The 23,348-nt window shown below is 48.4% G+C and overlaps 2 protein-coding genes and 1 pseudogene across 2 annotated transcripts; 1 reads left to right on the forward strand and 2 right to left on the reverse strand.

Moving 5' to 3' along the window:
- Positions 1 to 418: 418 nt before the first annotated feature.
- Positions 419 to 3,192, reverse strand: LOC102449149 (olfactory receptor 10A4-like). The gene has a single exon (XM_089774476.1). It carries the CDS (start codon positions 3,119 to 3,121, stop codon positions 2,117 to 2,119), a length of 1,005 nt encoding a protein of 334 aa, XP_089630602.1. The 5' UTR covers positions 3,122 to 3,192; the 3' UTR covers positions 419 to 2,116.
- Positions 3,193 to 11,910: 8,718 nt separating this feature from the next.
- Positions 11,911 to 13,265, reverse strand: LOC102447448 (olfactory receptor 10A4-like). Its single transcript, XM_006132134.4, has one exon. The coding sequence runs from the start codon at positions 13,177 to 13,179 to the stop codon at positions 12,211 to 12,213; it is 969 nt and encodes a 322-aa protein (XP_006132196.4). The 5' UTR covers positions 13,180 to 13,265; the 3' UTR covers positions 11,911 to 12,210.
- An 8,194-nt stretch (positions 13,266 to 21,459) lies between these two features.
- On the forward strand, positions 21,460 to 22,439 carry LOC149521186 (thyroxine 5-deiodinase-like; annotated as a pseudogene).
- The last annotated feature ends 909 nt before the right edge of the window (positions 22,440 to 23,348 follow it).

Consider the following 23,348-nt stretch of genomic DNA (forward strand, 5'->3'; position numbering starts at 1 on the left):
GGCCTCTGCCAATCTACTCTGGAGGAAAATTCCTTCCCGACCCCAAATATGACGATCAGCTAAACCCTGAGCATGTGGGCAAGACTCATCAGCCAGACACCCAGAAAGTTCTCTATAGTAACTCCTATCATCCCTCCATTGACCTATTTCCCACTGATAATGAATGGTCAATTAGTTACCAAGATCATGTTATCTCATCAAACCATCCCCTTCATAAACCCATCTAGTTTAATCTTGAAACCAGATAGATCTTTTGCCCCCACTACTTCCCTTGAAAGGCCGTTCCAGAACCTCACTCCTCTAATGGTTAGAAGCCTTCGTCTAATCTCAAGTCTAAACTTCCTACTAGCCAGCTTATATCCATTTGTTCTTGTGTCCACATTGGTATTAAACTTAAATAATTCCTCTCCCTCCCTGGTATTTATCCCTCTAATATATTTGAAGAGTGCAATCATGTCCCCCCTCAGCCTTCTTTTGGTTAAGGTAAACAAGCCAAGCTCCTTGAGTCTCCTTTCATAAGACAGGTTTTCCATTCCTCGGATCATCCTAGTGGCCCTTCTTTGTACCTGTTCCAGTTTGAATTCATCCTTCTTAAACATGGGAGACCAGAACTGCACACAGTATTCCAAATGGGGTCTCACCAATGCCTTGTATAATGGCTCTAACACCTCCTTATCCCTACTGGAAATATCTTGCCTAATACATCCCAAGACCATATTAGACCATACATCCCATTTTTCACAGTCATGTCACAATGGCGGCTCATAGTCATCCTATAATCAACCAGGACTCCGAGGTCCTTCTCCTCCTCCGTTACTTCCAACTGATGTGTCCCCAGCTTATAACTAAAATTCTTGTTATTAATCCCTAAATGCATAACCTTACACTTCTCACTATTAAATTTCATCCTATTGTTATCACTCCAATTTACAAGATCATCCAGATCTTCCTGTATGATATCCCGATCCTTTTCTGAATTGGCAATACCTCCCAACTTTGTGTCATCCGCAAATTTTATTAGAACACTTCCACTTTTGGTGCCAAGATCAGCAATAAAAAGATTAAATAAAATTGGCCCCAAAACTGATCCCTGAGGAACTCCGCTAGTAACCTTCCTCCAACCTGACAGTTCACCTTTCAGTATGACCCGCTGTAGTCTCTCCTTTAACCAGTTACTTATCCACCTCTCAACTTTCATATTAATCCCTATCTTTTCCAATTTAACCAATAATTCCCCATGTGGTACTGTATCAAATGCCTTACTAAAGTTGAGGTAGATTAGATCCACTGCATTTCCTTTATCTAAAAAATCTGTTACTTTCTCAAAAAAGGAGATCAGGTTGGTTTGGCACGATCTACCTTTTGTAAAACCATGTTGTAATTTGTCCCAATTGCCATTAGCCTCAATGTCTCTAACTACTTTCTCCTTCAAAAATTTTTCCAGGATCTTACATACTACAGATGTCAAACTAACAGGCCTATAGTTACCCTGGTCGCTTTTTTTCCCTTTCTTAAAAATCGGAACTATATTAGCAATTCTCCAGTCAAATGGTACAACCTCTGAGTTTAGAGATTTATTAAAAATTTTTGCTAATGGACTTGCAAGTTCATGTGCCAGTTCCTTTAATATTCTTGGATGAAGATTATCTGCCCCTCCCCCCTCCCCCCCCCGATTTACTCCCATTAAGCTGTTCAAGTTTGGCTTTTACCTCGGATATGGTAATATCTACCTCCTTATCTTTAGTCCCATTTGTTAACTTACCATTATCCCTAAGATCTTCATTAGCCTCATTAAAGACTGAAGCAAAGTATTTGTTCAAATACTGGGCCATTCCTAGATTATCCTTAACCTCCACTCCATCCTTAGTAATTAGCGGTCCTACTTCTTCTTTTTTTGTTTTTTTCCTACTTATATGGCTATAAAACCTTTTACTATTGGTTTTAATTCCCTTCAAAGGATCTATCAATATAGTGCTGGAAATTTCAATTACATTTTCATTTTTTAACCAATGTTTCTTTTCTGATTTTCCTGACATGCTTAGAACTGGTTAGCATTTTGCAAAAGGTGAAATATCCGTTTAAAAAGTAAAAAAAAAAAAGTTAATAATTTTCCCTCTTACACACTGTTTCCATTAACTCTCTTTCTCTTCCTCTCATTTCTCTGGCTGTGGGAGAAGATGGCCTTCCCTACAGTGTTTCTAAAGGCTCCCTTCACCTCTTTGTTCCTCAGCGTGTATATTATGGGGTTCAACACGGGTGTCACAACTGTATACATGAGAGAAATCAGCTGATCACTCTCTGGGGTGGAGCTGGATGTGGGTTTCAGGTAGATGAACAGGCCTGTTCCGTAGAACAAAGTCACCACCGTGAGGTGAGAGGAGCAGGTGGAGAAAGCTTTCCGTTTTCCATCTGCTGATGGCAGCCTGAGGATGGTGGAGATTATGCGGATGTAGGACAAGAATATCAGTAAAAAAGGACCCAAGATGAAGAGCAGGAGCACTGGCAAGCCCACGATCACATTCTTCCACGTGTCAGCGCAGGCCATCTTCTCTAGCGGTCGGACGTCGCAGAAATAATGGTGGATGCGGTTGGAGCCGCAGAAGGGCAGGCTGAACAGCCACGTAGTCTCAGCTACTTCTGCCAAGATGCCGATGCCCCATGAAGCACCTGCGAGCCGGACACACAGCCGGATGCTCATGATGGTGGTGTAGTGCAAGGGGTGGCAAATGGCAACGTAGCGGTCGTAGGCCATGGCTGCGAGGAGGCAGCATTCCGTGAGGCCCGTGATGGTGAAGACGTACATCTGGGCTGCACAGGCCACAAGGGAGATGGTCTTTTCCTCCACTAGGAGGTGAACCAGCAGCTGAGGGACCACACTAGTGGTGAAGCAGATTTCCAAGACAGACAGGTTCACCAGGAAGAAATACATGGGGGTGTGGAGGGAGGGGCTTAGCTTTATCAGCAGGATAATGAACAGGTTCCCCATCAGGGCGACTAGGTAGGTGAGCAGAAGCAGCAGAAACAGAAGGATTTGCAGCTCGCCAAGGTACGAAAACCCCACCAGGATGAAGACATCGGAGATGGTCTGGTTCTTGCCAGAGTGGCTCTCAGAACTGCTCATCTGCAGGGGACAGAAAGGCAGACATGAACACGAGACAAACTCGAAATGTGGGTGTGAATTGAACAATGTGACTTGTTTTCTTACTATTAGGGTCCTTGAGAGTAAAGCCTACTGCAGTTCTGTGTGTAAATATGTAACTGGGCCCAATCATCATCAGGCATCAGCTGGTGTCGCTCTTTGTATGTGAATCAAGTGATGGCAATGTAGGTCAGCTGGAGATGTGACCCTTTGACACCAGTGGAGCTACAGCTGATCTACAACAGATGGGGCTGTGGCTGAATTGCCTCTAAAGGAGGTACATTAGGTCCTATATCGAGGGTTCTATAAGAACCTAAGAACAGAAGAATTGCCGGCTAGCCCAGTAGCCTGTCTGCCGACAGTGGCCAGCACCAGGTGCCTCAGAGAGGGTGGACCGAAGACAATGATCAAGCGATTTGTCTCCTGCCATCCCTCTCCAGAGGCCAAGGACACCATTTTATCCTCTGGCTAATAGCCTTTTATGGACCTACCTCCATGAAATTATCTAGCTTCTCTTTAAACTCTGTGAGGGTATGTCTACACTAGTTTGAACTAGGGTGGTAGTGTAGGCAGCCGGAGTTGCAAATGAAGCCCGGGATTTGATTTCCCGGGCTTCATTTCCATAAAGCCGGGCGCCGCCATTTTTAAATGTCCGCTAGTGTGGACTCCGTGCCGCGCGGCTACACGCGGCACGGACTAGGTAGTTCGGACTAGGCTTCCGAGGAGTAACAAAGAGTAATGGTAGTTCGGACTAGGCTTCCGAGGAGTAACAAAGAGTAATGGTAGTTCGGACTAGGCTTCCGAGGAGTAACAAAGAGTAATGGTAGTTTGGACTAGGAAGCCTAGTCTGAACTTCCTAGTCCGTGCCGCGTGTAACCGCGTGGCACGGAGTCCGCACTAGCGGACATTTAAAAATGGCAGTGCCCGGCTTTATGGAAATGAAGCCCGTGAAATTCAAATCCCGGGCTTCATTTGCAACTCCGGTTGCTACATTACCACCCTAGTTCGAACAAGTGTAGACATACCCTTATAGTCCTAGCCTTCACAGCCTCCTCTGGCAAGGAGTTCCACAGGTAGACTACGTGCTATGTGAAGAAGAACTTTCTTTACTTAGTTTTAAACCTGTTACCCATTAATTTCTTTTGGTGTCCTCTAGTTCTTCTATTATGGGAACAAATAAATAACTTTTCTTTATTCACCCTCTCCACACCACTTATGATTTTATATACCTCTATCATATCCCCCCTCAGTCTCCTCTTTTCTAAACTGAAACGTCCCAGTCTCTTTAGCCTCTCTTCATATGGGACCAAACCCCTAATCTTTTTAGTTGCCCTTTTCTGAACCCTTTCCAAGGCCAAAATATCTTTTTTGAGGTGAGGAGACTACATCTGTACACAGTATTCAAAATGTGGGCATACCATGGTTTTATACAGTGGCAGTAAAATATTCCGTGTCTTATTTTCTATCCTTTTCTTAATAATTCCTAACATCCTATTTGCCTTTTTGACCGTCACTGCATACTGTGTGGAAGTTTTCAAAGAACTATCCATGGTAACTCCAAGATCTCTTTCCTGTTTTGTCGTAGCCAAATTAGCCCCCATCATACTGTACGTATAGTTGGGGTTACTTTTTCCAACGTGCATTACTTTACACTGATCCACATTAAATTTGGAATTTACCATTTTGTTGCCCAGTCACTCAGTTTGGTGAGATCTTTTTGAAATTCTTCACAGTCTGCTTCTATCGTGACAATCTTAAACAGTTTATTATCATCCTCAAACTTTACCACCTCACTGCTTACCCCTTTCTCCAGATCATTTATGAATAAGTTGAACGATCTATCTTTGAACACATTTTCTTTTTGAGACAAAATTAAAATTCAAAGTGACCTTTCTGCTCAGATGAACAAACCCATTTTCTCTTTCTTTCTTTCTTTCTTTCTTTCTTTCTTTCTTTCTTTCTTTCTTTCTTTCTTTCTTTCTTTCTTTCTTTCTTTCTTTCTTTCTTTCTTTCTTTCTTTCTTTCTTTCTTTCTTTCTTTCTTTCTTTCTTTCTTGTTTCAGAGCTAGTCGTGTTAATATTTTTCAGCAAAAACAAGGAGCACCTTAAAACTAATAATTTTATTATGGCAGAAACATTTGTGAGTTGCAACTCAGTTCATCAGATGCATGAAGTGAATGAAAGAGAAACAGAGAGCAGGAGTCAGAGATGGAAATGTTACAACAGAGCTAATTCAAACAGGGTGGCTGTGGCTAAAAAGCTGAGAAAAGTGGAAAATTACTTCTGGTAATGAGAGAACCATTCCTATTCTTCAATCAAACACATTCTGATGGTGTCAAATTTTCATATGAATTCCAGCCCTGCTGATTCTCATTGCAGCTGGTTTTTGAAGATGTTTTGTGTGTGAAGAGGGCAACTTTCATTGCCATTATTGTGTGCCCAGAGAGGTTTGTCCGATGTACATGGCAGAGGGGCATTGCTGGCACATGATGGCATATATCACATTAGTGGATGTGCAGATGAAGGAGCCTTTGAGGGCATAGCTGATGTGGTTAGGTCTTAAGACTGTCACTAGGGCAGATGATGTAACACTCCCATCTCTGTAGCCCTCTTACTATGTGTTTATTTTTTTCTCCCTTCACGTACCTGATGAAGTGAGTTGCAACTTATGCCACAAGAAAATTTTCAGAGGGGTAGCCGTGTTAGTCGGTAACTGGAAAAAGTTAAAAAAAGAACTTATTACCGTCTTGCACCACCATAGAGACTAACAAAACATGTAGATGGTCTGATGAGCTTTCATGTGCACAGCCCACTTCTTCAGATGACTGGAGTTTTGTGCAGACGCAAAATAAATGGGCGGAGGGAGGGGGTCAAAAAAATGGAAGGGGGCAGGAAACAAAGAGCAGAGGGTATGAAAATATCAAAGGGAAACCCAAATAGGCAGAACTGGTAATCTAAATAGGCAGAACTGGCACCTAAAGATTGGATAGTTAAAAGAAGCAGATAAGGATCATAGGATAGCAATAGAGAGGAAGGGTACTAATCTAAGTATGGGGCACTTCCAGCCCACTCAATTAGCCTCATTAGCACCTGCACTACAACTGACAGGTACTTCCCCCCTCCTTCTTTTTCTTTTACAGAATACATTTGTAGAGTCCACCTTTTTTCTTCACTCAAGCTCCTCTGAAAAAGTGGGTTTTGCCCACAAAAGTTCATGATACTATAAATCATTTTGTTAGTGTTTAAGGTGCCACAGGACTACTGGGTTTTATAGTTACAGGCTACCCCTCTGAGACTTTTAGAATAATTTTAATCCATTCTCATGCAAGCATGCTAAATGCATTATTTTCTACCAATATACCAAAAAAAATCTGCTTATAGCCATTTCCTTAGCTTTTATAAATCTTAACATCTCCATGGGTATGAAAAGAACTATAATGATTTACACCCGTTGTGGATCTTTTATGATTGTCCTTCAATAATTTTATGCAAAGCAAGATCCTACAATGTAAGAGAAGATTTTTTTCCCATTTTTTTTTACTCCAAGCTTATTTGTTGAGAGGGAACTTCAATATAATGAGGATCACATTGAAGTTACAGAATTAAAATGAGCAATAACAGATATGCTATTTTCCATTCTCTTCACAACTTCAGTATGAATTACTAAGCAGGAATTTGGGAATTATAGAGAGAAGAGACTGTGTTTGCACTATGAGTCAGCATTTCCAGAAATGGAAACTGAGGTCTGCTAATACCTGAAACTGCTCCATATCTAAAGGACCATTCTTTCTCCTGGAAACTACACACTCTATCTCTCTCTCTCTCTGTCTCTCTCTCTCTGTCTCTCACAAACACACATACGGAATGCAGAGCTGACTGAGAAATGTATTTTAATCTCATGTTTTCATCCTAACTCAATATGAAAAATGGAAATAACAACTAACCTAAATTAAGATGCCCAAGATTTAATCTGAAATTGAATGGAAAATTGAATACCATCAACATCAATTTCTTTTTTCTCATCAAAAACATCAATACCAATGAAACCATTTTTTCAGCAGGGATTTTGATTTTTTTGTTGGCTAACATTTTTACTAGCCCTAAATAAAAGGAGAAATCTACTCACTATTAAACATCTCTGGCAGTTGAGTGATATTTTCAAAGCAAGTCAAAGCATTCAGACCCTGCAAGAGAACATGAAAATGATGAAGGAGCCAGATCTTATGTGGAGAGTTGAGGTAAATTCAGCTGAAAGAGTGCAAAACTTAACCTTTGGGACCAGGGGCAGAGAATGCGCCGTGATGGGATAATGGGAGGGATTCTTTTGCTAGAAAAGATCAGACTGAGCCCACCCAGTTGGCTGCATCCGGACCCCAATACAAGACCCACCCCGAGAATCAACACTTCCACTGAGATTCAAAGGATGATAAGGAGGGTTGGGGAACAGAGGAGAGCAAAGACAGGAGAAGGGAGAAGCAAAAAAGAAACCACCACCACAAACAAAAAAACAACTAAAATAATGAATAGAATCATGGCATGGTGATGGGCATGACTGGTGCAGTGGGCACCATGGAATTATGGGACAAGAACTTCCCCTAGTCTTTAATTAGTGTAAAAGTAGTGAAGTCAAGCTCAGGACCTAACCCATGATTGTTAAATTAGTTGAATTCAGACAGAGAGATTCACAGAGCAATAGATTAATCAATTCACTAATAGATAGACTGAAGAGAGGATTTGACAAAATTAGATAGATAGATAGATAGATAGATAGAGAGAGAGAGAGAGAGAGAGAGAGAGAGAGAGAGAGAGAGAGAGAGTATCTGGGGATGGATAGATAAATAGAAGGATAGATGGGATGTATGGGTATAGCTAGCTAGACAGATAGATGCAATGTGTGGGGATAGATAGATCCATGTGAACATAGGTACAACCTCTGTGCTCAGACACACACTACGTCTCTCTATGCACTTATGGAAAATTCAAATGCAGAAACGAATGACATGAGTTTGTCTAATGGCAGACGGGGGCACAATGCCGATGGACTTCAGAGGGAGAATGACTACGGGCGTAAGGCCTGGATGTTTAACCTACCCTGCTTAAGATGAGTCGTTCCATTTCCTAGCTGCAGGCTCTGTACATGTAGCAGGAATCAGAGGGGGTTTTATTTCATTCACGGGCTTTTGGGATCAAGTCCCTGAAGGAAATTTCTTGTGATTTTCCACCGAGGAAAACCAGCCCTGCCCCAAACTGCAACAACACCAAATTCACCAGGGTTTGTCATTTCACGGGAAGTTTTTCCCCATCAATGTCAGCATCAACATCATGTGTGTTTTCCACATGGAATTTGTGATGGGATTTACTGACAGAGGTAAATAGCAGGACACTTTATTTGTCTAGAAGGAGGCATGATCTGCCCAAGGTCACACAACACAAAGAGTCGGTAGCAGAGGCAGGAACAAAACCCTGAACTCGTGGTAAAGGGTCTGTCACATTTTTGCTAGAAGAATTAGAGACTGACCTGTCCAACACCACACACAGCGTCAGGGACACACCCAGGGCTCATGGATCCTGGTCTCTGATGTTCAGACTCTGAGCCCCACACTTGTCTCAGAGCCAGGCTGAGACCCCAAGAGCTCTGACTCCCAGCCCCCCCTGCTCTAACCATTATATCCCTCTCTCTTGCCAGGGCTGGGAACAGAACTCAGGAGTCCTCACTCCCAGACCCCCCTGCCCTGCCCACAAGGCCCATTTCCTTCCCCGAGGGCCAGCCCCACTGCCCAGAGCAGTCAGGGGACGGGTCCCTTTGGCACCAGTCAGTTTGCAGCAGCACCAGGACCACAACGAGCTCCCGGGGGCATCAGAACAAATTGTGAGTGGGAACAGAGGGGCTGGGCCCCCTCTGTGTGGGGCAGCAGGGAGTGCGCTGGGTGGCCCAGGAGGAAGCGCTCCCCTGTTGGGCTTGGTGCTGATCTACAGCGACCCACGGCATGTCCATGGTGACAACACCCAACGCGGAGCAGCTTACACTGGAATTATAGCAGATTTATTAGCACCGCTTGGAACGGCGCCAACCCGGAAGTCCGGCAAGGCAGGGAAGGAGCCTACAGAGGGAGCTGAGCATGGAAATACATTCACCAGCCCTTCCAAAACTCCCCTGAAAGTTAGTGACCATCCTACTTCTCTTCCCCTCAGCACCAGCCCAGAGCCCAGGGCACGATTCTATCACGTGTTACCCCACGTCTGAGCCGGACTCCACAGGGCATTCCCACCACGTCTCCTCCCCATCGTCCTATGGGAACAGCCTTCTCCCAGCGCCTCCTGCTGAGCCCATCCCCCAACTGACTGCCGTGACATTCTCCTCCAGCAGCCCCCTAAGGTGTGTAGGGAGCAGGGGTGGCCTCTCACTGGCCCAGAGGGGGAAGAACCCTTCTCCCAGCATGGGTGGTCCGACGCCATCTTCCTCTTTAACCCCCCGGAAACCAAGGGGCTGAACGAGTGGTATAAAAGACCAGCCCAGGAGCTCAGTAAGGCCCCAGGCACCAGAGGAGGCAGGGGCCTGCCACAGGCTCCCACACCGAGGAGGAGACCCTGGTAACCCAGCCGGAAGGTGCAGACCCTGATGACCCCAAATACGAGCAGGAGGAACCGACCGCATTGTCCTGTAGCAGCCTGAGTCAGCAACCCGCTGACACAGGACAATGCGGTCAAGCTTCTCCTCTTGGCAAGACAGACACAAGCTGGTCCAGCCAGCTTGACTGTCTCCCTAAGATCCTGGGCCCAAACGTTTACAAGAGCCCTTCACACTAGACCAGCTTCCACAGTAGCACCAGTGGAAGGCCCTGGGCTGGGATGCAGTAGAGCAGGGAGGGTATGTGTCCTCCCTGCCACCCCACTCCCTGGGAGCAGTCTCCCTCTCTCTTGCCTGTGTATTTGTGTGTCTGCCCCACCTTGCCCCAGGGCCTGGGCTTAAAGGGCTGAGCCACGTGTGGCTCAGGGCCCAGGGCTGAGCCATGTGGCTTACAGGACGAGACACAAAGGCTACGTCTACACTGGCCCCTCTTCCGGAAGGGGCATGTAAATTTCACGAGTCGTCGTAGGGAAATCCGCGGGGGATTTAAATATCCCCCGCGGCATTTAAATAAAAATGTCCGCCGCTTTTTTCCGGCTTTTAAAAAAGCCGGAAAAGAGCGTCTAGACTGGCCCCGATCCTCCGGAAAAAGTGCCCTTTTCCGGAGGGTCTTATTCCTACTTTGAAGTAGGAATAAGAGCCTCCGGAAAAGGGCACTTTTTCCGGAGGATCGGGGCCAGTCTAGACGCTCTTTTCCGGCTTTTTTAAAAGCCGGAAAAAAGCGGCGGAATTTTTATTTAAATGCCGCGGGGGATATTTAAATCCCCCGCGGATTTCCCTACGACGACTCGTGAAATTTACATGCCCCTTCCGGAAGAGGGGCCAGTGTAGACGTAGCCAAATGGTTTGCAACACTTGGGAGTATGCCAGAAATGCACAGAACACTGCACTGGTTTGGGTCACGGTGCATTCACTTCCTTGTGCCCACCCATTGCGCCGTGGCTGGGGTCAGCAACGAGGCCTTCTACTGGCGCTACTGCGGAAGCTGGTCTCGTGTGCAGGGCTCCTGTAACTGTCTGGGCCCAGAGTACTAGGGAGACAGTCGGGTGGCTGGACCAGCTTGTGCCTCTCTTGTCAAGGGGAGAAGCTCTCACCTCAGCCATGTGGCCCTTCCAAAGAATTGTCATGAGTGTGGGCCTGTCACTCCCTTCTGCTCTGGGTTCCTCACCCCTTTATCCTCTGGTACCACACAACGGTCATTGATGTACTGCTGTGTCCTCCCTGCATAGGCTACAGGTCTCTCTCCCTCTCTCGCTCTCTCTCACTCTCTCTCTCGCTCTCTCTCTCTCTCACACACACACACATACACACAGAGAGTGTGTCTATTGATATACCATGGATTTAGCCCCTACTATTCCAGGTTCAGTTGTGCCTGCCGATGACCCAGGCCGTTGGCTTTCATGGCTAGGTTCATGTAAATGCAGAGCTAAAGATAAAGGTTTTAAATTGCAGTTTATTATAGATAGAAAGTCATGAAGACACACAAGAAAATTGAACAATATTTCTCAAAGTAAGAATATAGATTGATATTTTTATCATAGAGTTAGACAAATGCGTACAGATATACACAGAGACATTTGGTGCAGTTTTTGAGAGCTCTCATAGTTATGAGTTTCTTAAGAAAGCTGTTAGTTTACATGTATGGTATAAAATTTAAACAGTGACTATCTGACTCACGAATAGCAGGGTGAAATCTTCTGGCCTTTGTAAAGCAGTGTGTCGGTCTAGATAATCAAAATGGCCCTATAATGCCTTGTAATCAAGGAATCTATGCTATGCTGTTCTAAATCTATCTGCCAACACAGATCTCTGAGGCAATGGAAATCCAGGGTCATCTCCCAGAGTAGTTGTATGACTCAATCAGGCGAGGCATTGAGCGATCTCTCAGAGTCTGACATAGGAAGCCCTTCATAAGTGCTGGAGAATATTATTTAAATATAGGCCAAAGGGAACACTAGGGAAATGCATTCAACAGATAAAATACCCAGTCTAATCCAAGATGAAACCTTAAGTGCTGTAATGGGCCTTCAAAGGTGAAGCCCAAATGGACTGACTGTAGATCAGGTTGCAACTTTTCCACTTTTAAAATTTTTGAGAAACTTGTTAAATTGGTACAATGTGAGGTGAATGTTTTCATTTTTTTTATTTGGCATTTCAAATTTGGAAGATATAAAATCAGGAAAGTACTTTCATTAATATTCTCAGGTGATGGTTCAGTGAATTTAGACCTCACCGACAAAGTAGTGATAGAAATTTCCCTGTATATAGATTTACTTTTATGGTAACAAAATTATCTATTTGAATTTGCTGGAAGGATTTACAACAAGTCCAAGTTGCCAGAAACAAAATATCAGTTAAAAATGAATGTCATCAGAAGAAATTCAAGAAAATGTTAATGATTGTCCCTCTTTTCCACTGTTTAAGGTAACTCTCCTTTTCATTCTCTAGTTTCTCTGGTTGTGGGAACAGACACTCTTCTCCAGAGTTTTTCTGAAGGCTCTATGCACCTCTTTGTTCCTCAGAGTGTATATTATGGGGTTCAAAATGGGTGTCACAACTGTGTAAATGAGGGAAATCAAGTGATCACTCTCTGGTGTGTAGCTAGACATGGGTTTTAGATAAGTTGAAAGGCAAGTTCCGTAGAACAAAGTCACCACCATGAGGTGGGAGGAGCAGGTGGAGAAGGCTTTACGCCTCCCCTCCGCTGATGGCAGCTTGATGATGGTGGAGATAATGAGGATGTAGGACAGGATAATCAGTACAAAAGGGCCCATGATGAACAGTGTGGAAACAGTCAAGCCCAGGATCTCATTCTTCCATGTATCGGCGCACACCATCTTCTCTATTGGTCGGATGTCGCAGAAGAAGTGGTGGATGTGATTGGAGCCACAGAAGGGCAGGCTGAAAAGCCATGTGGTGTCAGCTGATTCCACCAAGAGCCCAATGGTCAAAGAAACACCCGAGAGCAGCGCACATGCTCGGCCATTCATGATGGTGGTGTAGTGCAAGGGGCGGCATATGGCCACATAGCGGTCGTAGGCCATGGCTGCGAGGAGGCAGCATTCTGCGAGAACCAAGGTGCTGAAGACCAACATCTGGACCATACAGCCCACAAATGAGATGGTCTTTTGCTCCACCAGCAGGTGAACCAGCAGCTGAGGGGTCACATTGGTGGTGTAGCAGATTTCCAAGAGAGACAGGTTCACAAGGAAGAAATACATGGGGGTGTGGAGAGAGGAGTTTAGTATTATCAGGAGGATAACAAGTAGGTTCCCCACCAGCGCAATTGGATAGATGACCAGAAGCAGCAGAAACAGAAGGATTTGCAGCTCATTAAGGTAGGAAAAGCCCACCAGGATGAAGCCATCGGAGATGGTCTGGTTCTCGCCAGGCTCACTCACAGAATAGGTCATCTGCAGGGGTGAGAAAGGAAGAGACACTGGAGCTGAATCTGTGGAACACCAAACATGTGTCCGTGAACTGAACAAGTCAGGCTGGGTCACCATCCCTTGGAACTCTCCGCAGTCAAACCAGCTGCAGTTCAGTATGGAAATGTGTCCCGCGCTCTCTGCTGACCATGTGCAAACTGGTGTCACTGTTTTTATGTCAATTGAGATCAGCTCCAGTTGTGACCTTATTACTGCAGTGGAAGTACAACTCATTTACAGCAGGTGGGAGATCAGATGTATTGACTCCAAAGAAGCCTCAAAGGAAAGGAAATTTGCTATTTTCCTCTGCCCGACAATCTAGTCTGCCTCCTCAGACACAATTTTATATCTAAATGATTGCTCAAAAAAGGGATGAGTCTTCCCTTTCATTTCCTTCTCCCTCTGGGGGTGTTATTCTGCAGTCAGGTTTAAATTATAAGATTTCTTCCTACAGGCCCAATTTCTCATCTGACACATAGGGGTCTCATTATGGCCATGCAAATATTCCCACTGACTTCCTAACTCACATAAGGGGGGCGGCTCCCAGGAATAAAGTGTTAGTAGGGAGACCAGCATAGTTAAAGCCCTCCGGAGAGTGAAAGAATGCCGAGATGGCAAAAGCTGAAACACAGAGAGGGTCTCTGACATTTCTGGCACTGTCATTCTTCCCAAAATGGGAGCAGTGAATTTCAATCTTCTCATTCCAGAGTGACATCGGACATGACTGGCATCTCTAAGTGTGGGAAAGAAGAGTCCAGATTCTCATCTGATATCAGTCTCACAGCCCGGGTGAAGGACACAGAGCTCTAATGATTTGCAACTGTTAAGGATCTTTTCTCATTCCTGGCTGCTAAAGGGCTGGAAGAGGAAAGATCCTGCAACACAATATGTGATTTCTTTTATACTAGATGTTTTAATTTTCACAAGGGTCGTCATAATCATGGGTAATGACTTGGAAACTCAACTCCCCCAGAGTTGAAATAAAAATGAGCAATAATATATTTGACCATTTTGCATGTTCTTAGCACTTTCAATATGCAACCAAGAATAACAAATTAGCCTGATGGAAACTGGGAATGGAAGAGTGCAGAGAGCTGGGCTACTCAGTGAGTCGGCATTCCCAGAAATAGAAGTTGGGTCTCGTGAAACCAGATTTTGTGCCACCACCATAAGACCAGTCTTTTGGAAATGCAACCCACAAACATCTGTGATGCACACACACAGAGACTCAATAGAATGAAACAGAGAAAATTGAATCAACCCACCAGGTCACTCTCGGGGGTAGCTCTGTACGACGGGCCCAGCATATAAGCAGAGGGAAGGGTGATCTCTCAGTAAGGAGCACTGGAGAAGAGGTGGGAATTCTTCTGCCTCTCGTTGGAAACTTACATTGGCATTTCTGAGCAAAACCACAAGGTGACAAAAAAGAGCTGTCCAGAAAATGGAAGGTCTAATGGAAATTCCAATATTCCAACACTTGTGCTCACCCTGAATCACTAGGGAACCTTAGAAGAAAGACAACCTGAATTCTGCTGCAGAAGGATCACTATTAAATCGCATGGAAAATATAAAGTGTCCTCAACATCAGCGTTTTCTCATGGAAAACATCACTGCTGAGGAAATCTTCATTCAGGTGGGATTTTGTTTGATTGATGGCTGGCAATGGGAAAAACTCTCCATAAATGAAGACATTTACTCACCATACGGAACAGTGTCTGTACAGGTTCTGGTCCCTATGGGCTGAGTGATATTTTCATAGCTCTTCAGGATGCCTGCATGCTCCATGGATAGTCAGGAGAACATGGAAGGAACTACGGAAACATATATTAGCTGGAGGGAGGGATGAAATATATTAAACACTTCTTCACTGAGTAGCAGTCGGCTCAGGGCATGCTAGAAAGGATCATACTTTGCCCACCCACCCGACCGTGTCAAAACCAAAGAGAGGACCCACATCAAGGAATATCATTTCCCTTTGGATTCAATGAAGGAGGAAGAGGAGGACTGGGGAGTGGAGAGGAGTAAGGAAGAGAGGAGGAGAAACAAGAAACAAACCCCCCTGCCACTGCTACCCACACCACAGTATCACGATCAACACAAACCCTAATTACACTCAAGACACGGGGATGAACCTGTTTGTGGTTAGATATCATTTTGGGGGGCACTTAGGTAGTACGGGGCCAGATCTTCATATGGTATAAATTAGCCGAACACACCAGAGATCTAGTTCACAACATGACATCTCATCCTATTTTTTATTCCATAATAGAATTGGATCTATTGAGATTGAATAGGTCAACTGAGATTGAACAGAGAGACTGACGGATTCAGAGAACAATAGCTTAATTGACATTCTAATAAAGAGACTGCCAGAGGGATATGAATAGCGAGCTAGCTAGATAGTAGATAGAGGGGGTGTATGGACCTAGGGAGAGAGATAGAGAGACAGAGAGAGAGGGGTGTGTGTATAGGGATAGATAGATAGATAGATAGATAGATAGATAGATAGATAGATAGATAGATAGATAGATAGATAGATAGATAGATAGATAGATAGATAGCAGAGAGAGACAGCTGTGCTATATGGGCACAGTCTGACAGAGAAACAGGGAGGTATATAGATCGTTACATGGATAGATCCTTTGTCTATGCACAGGACATTGATATGAAGAAACCAGGTACAGGATGTTTCTCCCACTGCAGAGAGGGGCACAACACCACTGCAGGTCGCTGGGCGAAGGACAGCAGGTTCCGTCCTTCATTCAGACCCTACCATGGTTCAGGAGATAAATTCTGTCTTATGCAGAAAGAGCTAAATGCGTGGAAGGGAAAACCGGTGTTTTTATTTCACTCTCTGGCCTCGGGGATCTAGTCCCTGAAGCGATTGTTTTATAACATTCCTCGGAGGCAGAACAACCCGGCTTCAAACTGCAATAACACACAATTCCCCAGGTCTGCCGGTTCAGACAAACTTCCATCATCAGCAACACAACGTGTTGTCTAGATGAGAGTCGTAAGAGGCTTTACAACCCACAGGGAATGGCCTGACAATTTTTTTGCAGAGACATGATGAGGAAGACTGACTTGTCCAACACAGCACACAGCATCAGGGACACCCCCTGGGCTCATGGGTCCAGATCTCTGATGCTCAGACTCTGAGGGTATGTCTACACTACAGCGCTACTTCGAACTAAGTTAGTTCGAATTAGTTAATTCGAACTAGCACATCGAGACTTAAAAACTAATTTGAATTAGCGTTTTGCTAATTCGAACTAGCGCGTCCACACTGATTGGACTCAGGGGTGCATTTAAGGGCGGCTGAAACCGGTTCTGGCAGGGCATCAGGTCAGTAGTTGCTTTGTGTGGCTGCTGTCTGAGGCTATCTGAGGCTTATGCTTAAAGGGACCCCCCTGGACAGCCGGTTCTCAGCTTTTCCACTTGCTTGCCAACCTCGCCGAGAGACAGCAAAGCGTTTTCATCTGCGCCTGTCTGTGTCGGTGCTCCCCATTGGGTACACCGCCGCAGGTGGCAACATGGAGCCAGAGCTTACCCTGCACTTTCTGGTGCAGTTTCTGGACTTGATGCTGCAAGCCTGCCAGCAATGGCTGGAGGCTGCCTGGCACCACCTGGTACACGTCAGCCCCCTACCTCTTCGCCTGGCCACCCTGGGGGCCATGGAGCAGCTGCGGCAGCGCCCGGGTGCCGGCGTGCCTCATCACATCTGGCGTCTGGACACCAGCAGTGACTGGTGGGACCGCATCGTCCTGGAGCGCTGTGGAGAACAACAGTGGACCCAGAACTTCAGGATGAAGAGGGACACCTTCCTGGAGCTCTGCAAGTGGCTCGCCCCTGCTCTGCGCAGAAGGGACACTCACATGAGGCCCGCCATCCCCCTCCAGAAGCGTGTGGCCATCGCCTTCTGGAAGCTCTCCACGCTGGACAGCTACCGATCCGTCGGGAACCATTTCGGCGTGGGGAGATCCACTGTCAGAGCAGTGCTCATGCAGGTACGGCACTCACCGGCCACTGGGTCACGGGGGTGGGGGGGCTGCAAGGAAGGGATGGGCCGCCCCAGGGAAAACAGGGGGAATGGGGGGGGAGGAGGCAAAAGTGCCCCGCACCGGAGGGGCCGGTCTCTCCCGAACGTACTACACACCACCCGGGAGGGTTGCTTCCGGGAGTGGGGCGCAGGGCACTGCCAAGGCACGAACACTCCCAGCCACCCGGGCGCCCCAGTGATTCGCGCTTTGCTGTGTCTCTCTGCAGGTGGTCAAGGCCATCAACCGGGTGCTGCTCCGCAGTGTGGTCCGCCTCGCCAACCCACATGCCATCATCTGGGGGTTCGGCGCCCTCAGCTTCCCCAACTGCGGGGGGGCCATTGACAGGACGCACATCCCCATCAGTGCCACGGAACAGCAGGCCTCCCAGTACATCAACCGTAAGGGGTACTTCTCCGTGATCCTGCAGGCTGTGTGTGACCACTGGGGCCAGTTCACGGACATTAATGTGGGCTGGTCCGGCAAGGCACACGATGCCAGGGTGTACCGGAACTCCTCCGTGTGCCAGAGGCTGTAGGCCGGGACTTTCTTCCCTGACCACCACATCGGGGCGGGGACGTGGACATGCCCGTGTGCCTGGTGGGGAATGCAGCCTACCCCCTACAGCCCTGGCTGATGAAGCCGTACACGGGGCACCTCAACCCCTCCCGCCAGGCCTTCAATACGAGGCTGACCAGGGCCCGCATTGTCATTGAGGGGACCTTCAGGCGACTGAAAGCCCGATTTAGATGCCTCCTCACCCATCTCGACCTCGCCGAGCACAACATCCCTCCCATGGTGGCAGCATGTTGCGTGCTGCACAATTTGTGTGAGCGAAAGGGGGAGGCTTTCCTGCCAGCCCGGATGGCTGAGGCTGACTGCATGGCTGGCCACTACGCTCAGCCCTGCACCACCGTTGTCCGGGAAGCCCAGCGGGGGGCCGTCCAGATCCGGGAAGCCCTGCAGGACAGCTTCCAGGTAGAGGAGGAGGACTGAACTCTCCCTGCATGCCCCACTGGGGCCTTCTTCCACCCTCCCCCCCTTCCCCTTTGCCCTCCCTAGCCCCCCTTCCTAATGTTAAATAAAGACACCTGTTTTGGCAAAAAAAACTAGATTAGCTATTTGTGCCTTTTGTCCTTCAGCTTTATGACTCTCTTCCAATGTGAGATACCCTGGTGAGATGGTATCACCAGCTCAGTAGGAAAATGATGGCCCCAGAGAACTCAAGGCAATTGCATCACCCTCGTTTCCTACATTCAATGTCCCTTCAGGTGTCTTTGGAGGGGGCATCTGAATTATTTTTGTCCTTATGCTCTAGGCACTGATCAAGCACCCAGGTCTAATTTATGGCAGCATTTGAGACCTGAATCGCCTACAGAAGTCAAGGAGTCCCCAGTACCTTTGCAAATCCAGCTCATTATGAATGGTGGCAAATAGAAAATGATCAAGGGCCATACCACGTCCAAGCCCAACTTCTGCCCTGAAATGATCACAGGCCACACTGAAATGCTCAGTGACAAATTCTAGGAATACAGCCCACTTCATTATCCTCATTAGCACTGGCCCTATAATTGTCAGGTAACTTTTACCCCCTTCTTCTCTGTTAATAAATATCAGGTTTCTGTTTTTTCTACTCCAGCTCAGCATCTGAGGAAGTGGGATTTACCCATGAAAGCTCATGATACTAGGTACTTTTGTTAGGCTCAAATGTGCCAAAGGACGATTTGCTGGTTTTAAAGAGGTTTTTGCATTCGCTGTGACAAATAGCCACACTGAATGCCCTTGGGATTTATTAATTTTCCTCACACCTCTAAGACTGGGAATTGCTTCCAAAAAGGGAATACACGTTTCTGTGTGACCAAGAGAGTCTACAGCAGCAGGAGCTGAAAACTCAAAGTCCCTGACAATATTTCGGACCACCCCTTGACTCTCCCGCACCCCTCACTCTCTGCCCCCTCAATGCACGCTCCATGGTACAGCGCACAACCTAGTTTGCGTCCAGCCACAGAACAAGCCCTGGGATGATTCCCAGCCACGCCAGCCTTAGCCTTCTCTCCTGGCTGCGTCCCACTCACCTGGCCTTCTCACTAGCAGCATGAGGGCAGCTGGTGGGGTGTGTGTTTGCAGGAGTGTGATAGCTCCCCACTGCTCCCCTCAGTGCACTGCTGCCTCCCCGGCAGGGACAGTCCCCAGGGGGTTCGCCAGAATTTGGTGTCTCATCACAAACTGAGCATCCCTCAGCAGGCAGGCACAGGAGACCGGCTTCCCGCTTTGCCTGTCCAGCACCAGCCCCTCCCCATGCTGCTTGAGTGGGAAGGTGCAGCTGGCAGTAGGATGTGGGTCTATCTCAGGGGGGCTATGAAGGGATGGGGTAAAGCAGAAGAGACAGGGCATCAGGCATAAAGAGTGGAGGTTGGGCAGCAAGTGCATCATGCCACCTCTCTACAGCCTTCAGCACTTCCTCCCCCCACCCCCTGCCATTCAGAAACCTGCTGCCGTGTGCACATGGGAGGGCGTGAGCACAGAGAAGTTCAAAGTGCTGATAAGGTGTGTGGATGTGAGGTGTCTGAAGATCACAGCTGCATTCCTCGGATCTATGGCCTGTCCCCTGCGGTTTACCCCAGTGCCTCGTACCCTCTCCCCTTCCCCAAATGAAGAGGGAGCTGTGTATAAAGTAAACCAAGACTGAGGGTATGACTACACTACCCTCCTAGTTCGAACTAGGAGGGTAATGTAGGCATACCGCACTTGCAAATGAAGCCCGGGATTTGAATTTCCCGGGCTTCATTTGCATAAGCAGGGAGCCGCCATTTTTAAATCCCCGCTGGTTCGAACCCCGTGTAGCGTGGCTACACGGGGCTCGAACTAGGTAGTTTGGAATAGGAACCTAGTCCGAACTACCAAGTTCGAGCCCCGTGTAGCCGCGCTACACGGGGTTCGAACCAGCGGGGATTTAAAAATGGCGGCTCCCCGCTTATGCAAATGAAGCCCGGGAAATTCAAATCCCGGGCTTCATTTGCAAGTGCGGTATGCCTACATTACCCCGCTATTTCGAACTAGCGGGGTAGTGTAGACATATCCTGAGGTATTAGGGGATGGTACAAAATCAGGGAACTTGGGGCAGAGAGGTGCCAGCAAGCCAAACAACAAAGAAACTAGTGATGTCATGAGTCATTCAGTGGGCTTGAAGCCCAGGCCCACCTGGGTAAACCCTGGTTATGTCAGAGAAGTCAAGGCAGGAGACCCTGATACAAATATCTGATCTTGTGACTGATGGGGCCTGACGTTCGAAAGGGGCTCAGCAGTCCTTTGCTGTTATTTGGGGGGAGGAGAGAGCTGCAGGCAGAGCAGGGAGGCGGGTGAGTGGATGTGGCTGAGGGATGGCTAACGGGGAGGTGCCCTCTTTCCCCCACAGGGACGGGGGGGCGTGTCAGAGGGGACCCGGCTCTGGTTGCCTCTGGGGCAGCGACTGGCCCCTCCCAGGCTGCTTGGCAGGAGCCCTGAGGGGAGCGGAACTCTCAGCAAGGCGGGAAAATCCGGTTGGAACCGGTTCCCCAACGGTCGCTGAGCGCGTCATGGGGGGGAGGGGCAAAGCCCAAGATGGAGCCCAGGGGGCGAACGTGACCGACTCCATTTTGTTTTATATAAAATCACTATTTTAAAATTAAGATCATTAATATACAGCCATAAACACACAACACATTTATATATATTTGAAATTAACTACTATGACACACACATCTCACTCCCCCCAACACCTGGACCCCTCTGTCACACACAGGCTGCCTCTCCTCCTCCTGCCTTCCTGTCTTCCTGCCTCTGTGCCTGTCTGAGAGCACCCCTGTGGCCACCACTTGCAACATTCACCTGGCAGCCTCACACAGGAGACTGCTGTGGTTGTGCCAGAGCCGGCTCTAGGTTTTTTGCTGCCCCAAGCAAAAAACATTTTGGCTTCCCCCCTACACTTTTTGTTGGCTTTTACACATATTTGCACTTTGCGGCCCCCCCCCCCTACAGTGCTGCCCTGTCCCGGGCGGGCTGTGGGGCCTGCTCTCTGCCTCTGGAGCCCGGCAGCGTCCTGCCTCCTTGCACTGTGGCACGTCCCTTGCAGCTCGCGGCGGGGCTCCAGCCTCCAGCCACGTTGTGCATTGCTAGCTCACTGGCGCGGGTGGGGGAGGTAACCCCCAGGCTTCAGTTTCAAGCGGGGCGGGGTCTGGCCTGGGCTGGAGTCACTTTTCCTTGAAATCCCTGACTATAAAATGGGCCTAAAGAGAAGCGGGAGCACAGCGGAGCTGCAAGGAGCCCGGCAGGCGGGCGTGTGTGGAAGGGGCGAGAGCCGGAGCCCAGCAGCCCTCACGATGCTCCACTCCCTCGGGGTTCACACCCTGCAGCTGCTCACCCAGGCGCTGCCTGCTTCCTTCTGCTGCCCCGCTTCCTGCTCCCCGCGCTGATGCTCTGGCTCCTGGATTTTCTGTGCATCTGGAAGCAGCGGCAGATATAGGGCTTCAAGAGGCCCCACGTATGTGCCATGTCAAAAGGGGGGGGCATGAAATTGTGCTGCACTGGGCTCCGCAAAACCCTTATCCACCCCTGTCCAGAAGAAGGTGCTGCTGATGGGCAGGGCGGAGGAGGCAGTCAGCCAGCCCTGGCCAGAAACTACCCTCTGACGACCTCCCGGTCTGCATGTCCGACTCCAACCGCATGTTTCCCCTGCAGTCCCTGAGAGCCGTGTGGCCCGGGCAGAAGCTGGACTCCTTCAAGTCGACGAACGTGGGCTCCTCCACCCCCATCCCCGAAGTCATCCAGCTGGACGGGCAAGAGCGACTCCGGATCCTTGACTATGCCCAAGGCAACAAAATCAACAAACTTTTCTGTCAGACCATTGGGATGCCTCTGAAGCACCAAAATATGGAGTTTTACATGGACGTGTTGATGGGGAAAAGTTGGAAATTAAGTCCCGAAAAATCGGCGGGGCGGAGCGGGGCATTGCCGGGGCGGCTGCTTACCTGGAAACGCCGCCCTTGGAAATGTGCCACCCCAAGCACCTGCTTGATTTGCTGGTGCCTAGAGCCGGCCCTGCCATATTCCTTGGAGGAAGAAGAACCTGCCTCAAATGTCAACAAAGCAACGGTCACTGGGTCAGTCATGTCCGAGGACGTTGTATCATCAGGCCTGTTTCTCTCTGACATTCGTGATGGGATTTACTGACAGTGGCAAATTGTGGGACACTTTATTGTCTAGAAGGGGCATTCCAAGGTCACACAACATAAGGACTCAGGGACAGGAGCAAGAGAAACACTCAGGGCTCCTGATGTTCAGACTCTGGGCTCTACTCTTACCTCAGAGCCACGATTTGAACCCAGGAGCTCTGACTCCCAGCCCCACTTTCTCTAACCATTACACACCACTCCCCTGCCAGGCCTGGGGACAGAACCCAGGAGTTCTCACTCCCAGAGCCCCTCTGCCCCACCCACAGGGCCCCTTTCCCTCCTCGAGGGCCAGCCCCACAGCCCAGAGCAGTCAGGGGGCAGGTCCCTTTGGCTCCAGTCAGTTAGCAGAAGGACCAGAGTCAGGGTGAACTCTCAGGAGTATCAGAACAAACTCTGTGTGGGAGGATGGAGACCCTCGTGTGTGCACTCAGTCCACGTACCTCAGACCGGGCGTGAGACCTGAGGCCCAGGCCACAGCCGTCAGGACTTTGCACAGTGACACTGAGCGAGAGGCAGGCCCTGCTCAGACTCCGGCAGCATCAGGCCTAACGGGGTCACACACTAATTGTCACCAGGCCCAGATTGGGAGCACGTTCCCGAGGGGCCAGGACAGAGCAGCTGGTGAGGAGACACCTTGGTACCAACACCCCTCCCTCCCAGGTCGGGGGTGAACCTGGCAGCAGGACAGATAGTGACCAAACCCTGGTGAGCGAGGGAATATTCCCCTCCCCACCGGCATCCCCACGCACAGGCGTCACCCCGGCCCCTCCCCCAGCACAGCGCCCAGGGGACAAGTGTACAATGTGCTAACCGGGTGCCCATGTGCCCAAGGCAGATCCAGCAGGGTCCCCACTGCCATCCCTCATGTCTTGCTCAGCACTGCAGGAATATCACGATAGCTTCTCCC

This window comes from Pelodiscus sinensis, chromosome 30 (assembly GCF_052426305.1).
Source record: "Pelodiscus sinensis isolate ZL-2025 chromosome 30, ASM5242630v1, whole genome shotgun sequence".
Lineage (NCBI taxonomy): Eukaryota > Metazoa > Chordata > Testudines > Trionychidae > Pelodiscus > Pelodiscus sinensis.

Bases quoted from the DNA above. Each gene is read 5' to 3' on its own strand.
- LOC102447448 (XM_006132134.4), bottom strand. From the start codon at position 13,179: ATGACCTATTCTGTGAGTGAGCCTGGCGAGAACCAGACCATCTCCGAT.
- LOC102449149 (XM_089774476.1), bottom strand. From the start codon at position 3,121: ATGAGCAGTTCTGAGAGCCACTCTGGCAAGAACCAGACCATCTCCGAT.